Genomic DNA, 11156 nt, shown 5'->3' on the forward strand with positions numbered 1-11156 from the left:
GCGGGCTAGGACTTCGCGAGGTGGGTCGACTCCTCCTCCCTCCTCTTCTTCTTCCTCCTCTTCTTCCGCCTCCCATTCCTCCTCCTCCTCCTCCCGATTTTCCCTCCTCGGCGGGCGAGGGTGGGGGGGGCGGGGGAGGTCGGGGCTCGCCCCGAGCAGCCACGATGCTCCTGGACGCCGGCCCCCAGTACCCAGCGATCGGCGTGACCACCTTTGGCGCGTCCCGCCACCACTCGGCAGGCGACGTGTCCGAGCGCGACGTGGGCCTGGGCATCAACCCGTTCGCCGACGGCATGGGCGCCTTCAAGCTCAATCCCAGCTCGCACGAGCTGGCCTCCGCGGGCCAAACGGCCTTCACGTCGCAGGCGCCCGGCTACGCGGCTGCCGCGGCCCTTGGCCATCACCACCACCCGGGCCACGTCGGCTCCTATTCCAGCGCAGCCTTCAACTCCACGCGGGACTTTCTGTTCCGCAACCGGGGCTTTGGCGACGCAGCGGCGGCAGCCAGCGCGCAGCACAGCCTGTTCGCTGCTTCGGCTGGGGGCTTTGGGGGCCCACACGGCCACACGGACGCCGCGGGCCACCTCCTTTTCCCCGGCCTTCACGAGCAGGCGGCAGGCCACGCGTCGCCCAACGTAGTCAACGGGCAGATGAGGCTTGGCTTCTCGGGGGACATGTACCCGCGGCCCGAGCAGTATGGCCAGGTGACCAGCCCGCGTTCGGAGCACTATGCCGCGCCACAGCTGCACGGCTACGGCCCCATGAACGTGAACATGGCTGCGCATCACGGCGCCGGCGCCTTCTTCCGCTACATGCGCCAACCCATCAAGCAGGAGCTCATCTGCAAGTGGATCGAGCCGGAGCAGCTGGCCAACCCCAAAAAGTCGTGCAACAAAACTTTCAGCACCATGCACGAGCTGGTCACGCACGTCACCGTGGAGCACGTCGGTGGTCCGGAGCAGAGTAACCACATCTGCTTCTGGGAGGAGTGTCCGCGCGAGGGCAAGCCCTTCAAAGCCAAATACAAACTGGTCAACCACATTCGCGTGCATACGGGCGAGAAGCCTTTCCCCTGCCCCTTCCCTGGCTGCGGCAAGGTCTTCGCGCGCTCTGAGAACTTAAAGATCCACAAAAGGACGCACACAGGTATGGAAACCTCTGTTCTTGACCGACCCCCCCCAACACACACACACACACACACACACACACACCCATCCCCGCACCGTATCCTGGGCTTGGGACCCGAAATCCAAAAGTCAGAGGCCGGGAGCACAAACCCGGCCTTAGTTGGATCTTGGCGTCAGGTTCCAGCAGGCAGGCAGAGAAAGTTTACACTGGTTTTTAGTTTGAGGCTTGAAATTATGAAAAATTATAGAAAGGATTAGATGGGAAGTATATAGGGATATAGATTTTTAAATGAGGAATAAAAAAGGCCGGGAGAACAGAGACAAACCCGGCTTTGCAGAACCCTTGGTGTGCCTGAAGCCGGGAGAGGTGGCCGGCTCCCGGCGGCGGCGGAGCTTCCAGCCGCTCTAGCAGCAGACAAGTCTAAATCCAAACGTTGGCTTCCTACCAACATCCTTCTCTAGGCACCCTAGTGAGGACTTTCCCAAAGGAAGGGACTGAAGAAATTGGAGGAGATCGGATGAAGGGGCACAGAAAGAAACAAAAAACGTTAATACAGAAAGGAGGGAGGGAGTAGCGAAAGCAAGTAAGTCGGCCTGAGGAAGCTTTTGGAAGCTTATGCATATTTAAAGAGCCCAATTTTAGTAGTGACTTGTTTGTGAGTAGGCTTGAGGAGTCGGGAGAGTCCGTAGAAGGCAGAGGAAGTTTTTTTGTCCGTTAGATTCTATGAGGTGGTTTTCAAAACACCAAATCCCCTGCGTTGGCCTTTAAAAGTAAAGAGACAACCAGTCGGGAACAGTTAAAAGAAAAGCTGGCGGCGAGCCCAGGGCCGTAGTCTGGGTCGGGCAGGCCATTCTGGGCCCCTTGCTGCAACAAGACTAGGAATCCGATCTGCTTCCCTATTCTGGTTTGCTCGGGTGATTCTGAGAACCGCGTTTCGAACTTAGGGTTTAACACCGCAGTCAGGGAAGAATTTGCGACGCCCAGCTCTCGGCCCACATTACGTTATAAAATGTGAGTGTGTGTGTAGGGGGTGGGTTGGGGTGGGGGAGGCGACGAGGTGGGTGCGGAGTGTCGGGGAGGGGGTGGAGGGAGGGGAGAAGAGCAAAACAGTAGGAGAATCAGTCTGGCAAATGAAAATTAGGAACCAAGAGCTAGGTAGAACTGCCGAAGTTGTGTGGATAGCCCCGGGCAGACAAATCAGAAGCCAGACCTGCTACTACTCTGAGATCTAAAAAACTACCAATAATAATAATAATAATCTAATTGGATTAGGAGTAAAATAGTTCGGATATTTACAAATCCACTGCCTATATATGACTTTATTGAAGACCCCGGTTTTTGAGCTTGTAAAGTGCTAAACCTGAGCCGCCGCGTTTTTTATTTTGTTTTCATTTTTCCATTTATTTGCGTTAAAAAAAAAACAGCCGCAGGATTTGTTATAATTAGACCTCTCCTTCTCGCCTTTCACGCCAGGGGAGAAGCCCTTCAAGTGCGAGTTCGAGGGCTGCGACCGACGCTTTGCCAATAGCAGCGACCGAAAGAAGCACATGCACGTGCACACGAGCGACAAGCCCTATCTTTGCAAGATGTGCGACAAGTCCTACACACACCCCAGCTCGTTGCGTAAACACATGAAGGTAATCTCCGCGCTCTCACCGTCCTCCTTCGGGCCAGGAGCCCGCTCTTCCGCCGGGGCCGGGCTGCGAGTGGCAGCCAGGCAGTGGCTGGGGCCGGCGGAGGCCTAAAGGGGTTGGAAAAGGGAATATGGGCACCCCAGGCTGTTCTAAATGTAATATTTAATAATAAAGTAAAAAGAAATGAACACTCGAGCAGAGGCAGCGACTGAATTTGGCGCAGACAGGGAGCGAGGGCTGCCCCGGCTGGCTGCGCTGCGGAAGCTGTCGCCATTGTGGCTGGCGGCATTGGCAGAAGAGTTGGGGTCTTGCACGTAGACCTGAGCAAGCGAAGTTCAGCGGCCGCGGGAGGGACCATCTGGGGCTCTCGCCCCAAACCCAGCTTCCCCCTTCCCTGATCTGTTTTCCTTTTGCGGTCCCGGCGGCGGGCGCTGCGGCTCCCTGTAGCACTGCCTCCGCCGGGCCGAGGCGGGGCAGCCAAGCCCAGGCCCGCGCGCGGGTGGGGCTTCCCGGGAGGTACACGGGATCCAGGGCTCCGGGGACAGGCGGCGCGAGGCCCTCACCCTCCGTCGGCGGCTGCCGGTCCAGCTTTTTATCTCTTTCAAAACGCGACTTGTCCCCCCGCAGGTCCACGAATCCTCCTCGCAGGGCTCGCAGCCTTCGCCGGCCGCCAGCTCGGGCTACGAGTCCTCCACACCGCCCACCATCGTGTCTCCCTCCACAGACAACCCGACCGCCAGCTCCCTGTCGCCCTCCTCCTCCGCTGTCCACCACACAGCCGGCCACAGCGCGCTCTCTTCCAATTTTAATGAATGGTACGTTTAAAATAAAATTTAAAAAACACCGATCAAAACCCTATTTAAGAGACTGAGCACACACAGGTATACAAAATATTGCGGAAGGAACCCTGCGAATCAAAACAACCCCCCACCCCCCGCAATCTTTTTTTCTTTTTTTCTTTTTGAACCTGCCAGTAGACCCAGGACCGAGTAAGAGAGAAAGCCCCAAACCTTTACATTTTTTCCTTTTTCTTTTTTTGGCAAAGGCTTGGTTTGGTAGTTAAGGGGCGGGAGGGGGACCGAGGAGTAGGCAGTCGCCTGACCAAATGCTGCCAACCACGAGGGCCAGTTTCTCGGCAGAATCAGAACAGGCTCTCCGGGCTTCGCTTTTTTTTTTTCATTCTTGTAAATACAGAATTATTAGCTTAAAACTGTACTGTTGGATTCTGTAAATAGTTATATCTTGGTTGGAGCGGGCGGGTGGGATCGTGGCGTTGTGGTCTTTGCATTTGGGGAAGGGGGAGGGTCTGGGAGGGTGAGGGTGGGGGGAGGGGTGGGCGGCCGAAAGCCAACTGTTTGTACTGAATGGCAAGAATGTTCTAGTAAATGTGTATCAAAATGTGAATTACTTTGTACGATTACAGTCTCCACGTCGACCTAACAGAATATTATTGGTATTAATGTGCTTTTTTTTTTTTTGTATAAAGTGCAAACATTTCGTCCCAGAGTCTTAAGTACTTTAGTGCAGTAAAATGTTGTTTCACGTCCTGTCAAGAATTCGTATAGTACGAGCCTGGATCTGCGTGTCAAACTGTTCCATTTGTTTATGTAAAGTGATATTAAAAAAAGATATAAACTATAACTGTCCGTTGCTTTTGGCAAAAGATACAACCACATAATGTATATAATTCCTAGTTTCCATATTTATCCGCATGTAAAGGGCCGGTTTATTCATGTTACAGCTATTCAATATTTATGGCTAGAAGAACTCGTTATGTACACTTTAGTTTACAGAACTGTTTGGTAACCTTTCGTACGTTATTAAAGATTCTTAAATCTCAGTGATTGTGGTAGGAATTTCTTCTTCACCCCAGCAACCTGCTGCCTCTTCTGCCAGCTTTAGTCGTTCCCGGGAAAAGCTCTCCGGTCTCCCTCGCCTTCCCTTTCTGTCATTGCAGGTCGTATAAACGTGATAAATGAACGCTACCCTGCTGGCTCTCCGAGAGGGTGTAATTAGTATTTATATCAAAATTTATGAAACAAATTTTAGGCCGCAGTATAATTTAAATGACCTTTGCAGACGTAGAATAACAACCATAAAAATAACAGAAATAGATTGCACAGGCGACATCAATATTAATGTAGGCGGATTGTCAGAAGCTCAGGGCTAGCTCTGCAGCGTTGCAAATGAACTTGCGGCCGAGGGTTCTGCTGCTTCGCCCCCCTCCCCCAAATTAAATTCCCCAGGCTGAAACCGAGTTGCAGATTTACAATATCATATTTTAAATTGCTGTCTTCAATTAAACCATTTATGGCTATAACTAATTTTCAGGATGTCGATGCATGCTTTTCCAGGCCTTCCTTCTTTGTACAAAAGTAAACGTCCATAAAGCGTTTTACTTATATTTCTTCAAATGTGATGCTAATTTAAATTAATTATTTCCTGTGATATGTTATTATTACTATAATTTTGCCACTGTTATTAGTTCTCTCAAAAATACATCTAGGGAAGAGAATTATTTTATGTAATTTTATTATCTTTTATCTCTTTTATTTATTTCTCATTTACTTAAGAAATTCGTTCCATTGGCTGGCGTTGATACAGTAAATTTGTAAATGAGGAGACAATATAAAAAATCTAAATTACTTGTGCTTAATGACTGTAGCGGAACGCCTTTTCTCTAAATCAGATTGTCTTTCTTGCAGTTTAGTTTGATAGATTTGCAAGCTATGCTGCTCCCTCCAACTTAGCACCGCTGGTAGGAACGCAAGCTTCTTTGTCTCTGGTTGTAGCTTGCATGATCGCCCCATTAAGCAGACAACCTAGCTGGAGATCACAAATCAGGGCCTTGGCAGTAGATGCAAGGGTGTGGATGTGTCAGAGCAGGAGGCAAAACTGACCTCACTGTGGGCAAGGAGGAATCAGGGCCTGCTTCTTTAATATACTCTGTGAGTTCAGACAGTCACAGGCCATATTGACTCCAAGGAGAAAAAAAGTGGGAAAACCCCTCAAAACTATGAGAACCCCTTAAGATCCTCACATCTATTTTAAAGTGACATTAATTTTTCAGAGTATACCATTACCCAATTACAAAATCAAAATGTTAAATTTTCTTTAAAATTATTTGTTAAGTTCTTTCATCTTTTGCTATTTGCATCTGTCACTTTTAGTCAACAAAGTTTTACTGGCTAAGGAGGGAATTTGGTGAACTTTCTGTAGCACATCAAAAACTGGAAATGGTAGTGTTTAACTTTTTAAAAAATGTTATTGTGATTGTAAGAGAAAATATCTACCTTTCATGAAAAGAGCGCCACCTTGCAAGGTCTGGCCAGATTTAAGGAAGTTGAACACCTAAGCAGGAATTGTTAGGAGCCCCCAAAATGTATGAGACCAAAATCTGGCTCCAATTGGCTTAGGGGGTTTGAAATAGATTAACAGTGCAGTATTTGAAGTGACTCCAGACATTAGATTAATAATTAAAAAAAATAGAAAGAGGAATAAAGATAGCTCATTTCTCTAAGAAAGAAAGATGAACACCTCAATAATCCTTTCCCTTCCCATTAGAGATCAGAATGTTCGGGAGCCTGATATGAGGAGGATGCTGATAACAATGATGATGATGATGATAACAACAGCAACAGCACTTTTGTAACTTTGATAGTGCATTTAGGAAGATAGTAAATGAGTGCATTTTTTCTAAATGTAGTTTATGTAAAATTTGGAAATATAAACATCTTATTATTTGTTATGTACCTTGTGCCTTTTCTTTAATTTCAGTATAATTATTGAATATACTATGACATGATTTAAGTAGGGTATTTTAAAGATAAATTTTAGGGGTAATATTTACTTCAAAATTACTTCATATTTTAAATATATGTATATGTGTATATATATATATATATATATATATATATATATATATATATTAGACTTTGAAGCCCAAATAATTAAAAAAAAATTTGAGGAGTACTGTGTGTGTATTTGTGAATAATCTCACTCACAGGAAAGAAACTTTTATAATAGAAGCCAATATTTATGCCATTCTTCCTTATGCATTCTCTTCTCTAACACCCATCACAAAGAAAAAGTCATTAATGATGTAGGTAGCCTAAAATAATGCTTCAAACTTCAATATAGTCTATTATTTTTACTGGTACCTTTAATGTCTGCTTCTTGAGATGTATTCTTCATACTTTTCTTCATGGGCTATTAGGTTCTGAAATACATGAATGTGAACAGGGAAATATATTGTTAGACCCTATTTAGCAGGAGCCGAAGTTGTTGCAAATGACTGGTTTCTATGTGTAGCTGTGGATTTTGATTTAGGCAGAAGGCTCTCCTGGTTAGTATTTTGACTGCATTGTAGTCTGGATACTGTCAAATGATTAGAATAGCTAACAAGTTATTAAAAAGTTATATTGTGTCAACAAAAAAATGCCTGAGTACAAGCAATCATATTTGAGAAATGAAGAGAAATGAGTTGTGGTATGTGTGTGTACATTTATAGAGTAAGCATATAAATATACAAGCATCATTTATATGGGGGCTAAGTAATTTTCAAACATTTCATATCCTTTGTTTTCTTCTTCAAAAGCTACCCCCAACTGCTTTAAGCGTTTGCAGCTGATGATTTTGATTTTTTTAAAGTCAAGCATTCAAGTTAACCTTTAAGAAGCAAACCACCTCCAAAAGAAAGATGTAACCTTTCAATTGCCCCATATGCTTATCATTTTTTTTTTTTTTTTTGCTTTAGCTGACAATGAAAATAGCACTAACCTTCTTTGCTGATGGGCCTGGCATTTAGATGTTTTTATTTGTTGATTGTGAAGTTTTCTCAGAACTTTTAAAGGGCTGGCAACAAAACTGTACTCACCAAATAGTGCTGGTAGAGTTGGTACCTGAACATACTTCTTTCCAGGACGCAGCTTAGAGAAGGCCCTTGTCCATAAAGAGCAGCATCAGTTTATGATGGGTGGGAAGTAACTGTATGTGGTCTGGCAATCTCAAAATGAAGACACTGAGCTGGTGCCTTTGATTATTTGTGAACTAGATAGGAAGCCATCAGATTTTAGACATTTGCAACTTACATTTCTTTCTTTTTTCCAAATCGAAATGCTAATTACAAATTTATCTTCTCCTCTCTAGGTACAGAGTTCTCACCTCCTCCTAGCATCAAGTATAGATCTTAGAACTATGTTTTCATATTAGAAAAAAAGTGTTGTTTTTACAAACATAGTCACAGCTGATACCACTCTCTGGTTTTAGAATTCTTGAAAATAGAGTGCCGATGGAAAGATTTTTCCTTTCTGTGCTAGTCAAGCCACTGAAAGTACACATTTCTCACAGTGTTCTCTTTTTCAGCTTTTTAGCATATTTTTTCTAACGATATTCTCTAGTTTGGGACAACAAATAAGAAAAATGTTAACTTCCCATAACATGTCACACTTGAGCCTTTCTCTCAAAGTTTATTGCAAATATAATGACATAACGCACACAAAATACAGGCAATGTTCTCCACTAATCTATACAAGGCTGGTTCATTCCAGAGTCTCTGACTCAGCAAGAGGGAACACGATCAGGCTAAACCAGGGGCTATTTTTACCATGTATGTTGAATTCCGGCATTAGTTCCTAATGTTTATTTCCACTTTAGAGCGAGGAGCTAAAATAGTATGAAGTTTCCAGTTGATGCTGTACTGGAGGTGGGTTTTTCAAGATTAAGAAATCGGATTTAGCTATCTAGTATGGAAAGGGCATTGGCAATGATGATGCTAGAGACTTTCGACTGTCAACAATATTTTGGCTGCCTGTGATGGCTTGCGGGGCATCTCTGTAAGTATATGCTGGAGAATTCACGGGCTTTGAAACTTACACAGTGATATTTTTACCTACAGCATACACAAGAATCAACTATTAAGCGTAGATATGAACATACGGGGATCATATCTTTAAAAAAACACCCTAAAATTAGCAAATTTAAAAAATATATATGTTATTATGCATCTCTTTTGTGTAACAATTTCTATTATACTACAAAAAACATAAGGACCTAAAGAGAGTGAGAGAAGCTCACATCGTGATTCCTTTTAACAAATTTTTCTGTTTATCCGGGAAAATCCTAGCCTCTGGCAAAAAAAGCTGAAAGTTGTGGAGGAAGATGAAACCACGAGAAAGGATAGGGTTGGGGGAATCTGTGCGTCAAAGGTGATTTTTGTCCTGGAGAATTTCGTGAAAATATATACATTCAGGATTTGGGGTAGGTGTGGTGTGTGTAACATCAACCCCACATCACCTCCACAGAAGGCGGGGTGGTCAACATTTGAGGGGCTCTTTCTGTCACCCCGTAGCCCCGCGGGGCGCTTTCCAAGTCTGCAGCGCTCTGCGGCTGGGGCTGGCAGGGTAGTGCGCATGCGCGGCCAGCGATCCGGGGTTCCACGTGCTGAGGAAAGTGCAGCTGCGCCCCCGCCCACATGGGCTACAAGCGGCACTGCTCAGAGGCTCCCGCCTATGAAAGCCGCTGGCCGGGATGTCAAAATACTGCGGCGAAGAAGCTGCACGTGTTTGTTTTCAAAGCGCGCTGGTTTAAGTGAGCTCACAAAGCCTGGCAGACAGCGTAGTCTGGAACAACTCGCGGCCTCCGCCGTCAAAACCCCGAGCGGAGCGGGTCGGGCAGTCCCCTCGACCTCATCCCAAGGGCCGCGCGCTGCGAAGTGCGCGAGCCCTAGTGGACCACGAGCCAGGCCCCTGAAAATCCTTACTCTTCTTGTCCTCTCCCCAGTTGGGAACTGGCACCCTGATTTTTCTCATATCTCCCAGCTCCTCGGAAAGGACGTCTCCTCTTACCTGGCACATGGAACCCAAGCCTGAGGTGTGTGTGTGGGGGGGGTGGGACACTAGGTGTTTTCCTAGCGCCCACCCTCTTCCTTTGCACACACCCAGGCCTGAGCGTCCGCCTGTCTTTGTCCATTTCCATCTCTCCCTCTCTTTCTCTTCCTGTCCCTCTCCGTCTCCTCTCTTTCCTTTTCCTTTCTCCTGGTTCCTCTTCCTCTCTCTGACTCTGACTGTGCCCCAGTGCCTCCCACCCCATTTGGGGGATTAGCAGCTACTTGCTTGAGTGGCTTCTCTAGGGTTTTCACTTGACCCTTCCCAAATCATATTTGTCAGCTTGCGTGCTTATGAGCTGGTATAGTTTTAAGCTCCAACGTGCTTACATGGTGCAAACATGATGACTGGTGAAGGAACTGTGCTGCCTGGCCTAGAGACCAGGAAAGTGTAGGGTTTGGCGGAGTTCAGGTGCCGGCTTCTGCCTTCCTCTCCTGGTGACATTCTTGGGGTTCTGCACGTTGCAGGATATTTGGTGGCCAGTGTACTGTCATTTCCAGAGGGAGTGCATAACCTGTCTGGTGGAGTGATCAACACTTGTAAACAAAGGGGAGGGTGGGGTAGTGGAGGGTCCCTGGGTAACTCTATCTTCAGAGTGGCATCTATAGAGTTTTGCCTTTGGGTATTTTAGTCAAAATTCTAGGTACCATGACATCAGAAAATGGCTGCCGATAGGTTCCAATCCTCCTTTGGATATTACTTTCCACGGAACGGGTAGACCCATTCCATTCCTCTTGTTTCCCCCACTGTCAACAGGAGAGGCCTTGTATCACTGACCAGTTCCACTGCAGTCCAACCTAGGGCCAGCTTCACACGGGCCAGTTCCAGGGGCCATACATAGCATCGTTTCACCACTCACCAAGTCTTCAGCTTTAAACCTGAGAGCGAGGCAGAGGGCTTTTGGAAACGATCCTGACAGGACAAAGCCTTTACTCCTATCCGGCTCTGAGTCTCGAAGCTCAATGGCACAAGGATGGCCCGAGAAGAGCCATCGTGACCTGAGCCCACGGAGGCCTGGCATAAGCTCCATACTCCCACTAGCGGGGACTGGGCAGAAAGGGGCCGGAACACGAGGGTTCTCTTGTCCGAGGCACCCGGAGGCCCGGGAACCGGGCATCTCGTCAGAGGCGCAGAATCCCTCGATCCACCGAACCCCGTCATAAGGGCCACCCCACAGGAAATCCCTTCCCAATTTGGGTCCTTTTGTGTTTGAGTATGTTGGGGCGTTGGGGGGGGCGGGGTGGCAAGCTAGCCTCTACGGACTCCATGCTAATGACGAAGGCCTGAGTCGGCCTAGCTCTGGGCAGAAAGAACAAACCCAGCGTGGGTTCCTGCGTTCTTCCTCAAAAGGCCAAGGCCCCAAGAACCCTTTTCATTTGGCGAGGGGCTTGAGGGAAGGGAGGGGCGGAAGTCGGCCGGGGTCTGCAAGCCTGTGGCCGGGCGCGGTGGACGTGCCGGGATGCTCAGCTTGGCCCCCACTCTCAGTGCAGGCGACGCAGTTGCCTTCTCC

The 11156-nt window shown here is 47.3% G+C and overlaps 1 protein-coding gene and 1 long non-coding RNA gene across 2 annotated transcripts in view; both read left to right on the forward strand.

Annotated features, from left to right (window-relative positions):
* Positions 1 to 26: 26 nt before the first annotated feature.
* On the forward strand, positions 27 to 3764 carry ZIC1 (Zic family member 1). The gene is made up of 3 exons (XM_033123490.1): positions 27 to 1146; positions 2602 to 2765; positions 3390 to 3764. Exons 1-3 carry the CDS (start codon positions 165 to 167, stop codon positions 3585 to 3587), a joined length of 1344 nt encoding a protein of 447 aa, XP_032979381.1. The 5' UTR covers positions 27 to 164; the 3' UTR covers positions 3588 to 3764.
* A 7271-nt stretch (positions 3765 to 11035) lies between these two features.
* LOC117031974 (uncharacterized) overlaps positions 11036 to 11156 on the forward strand; it is a 113050-nt gene continuing 112929 nt past the window's right edge. The window contains exon 1 of the long non-coding RNA XR_004424660.1: positions 11036 to 11156. This exon is cut by the window's right edge and continues 332 nt beyond it. This is a non-coding gene — a long non-coding RNA (uncharacterized LOC117031974).

This window comes from Rhinolophus ferrumequinum, chromosome 2, assembly GCF_004115265.2.
Source record: "Rhinolophus ferrumequinum isolate MPI-CBG mRhiFer1 chromosome 2, mRhiFer1_v1.p, whole genome shotgun sequence".
Lineage (NCBI taxonomy): Eukaryota > Metazoa > Chordata > Mammalia > Chiroptera > Rhinolophidae > Rhinolophus > Rhinolophus ferrumequinum.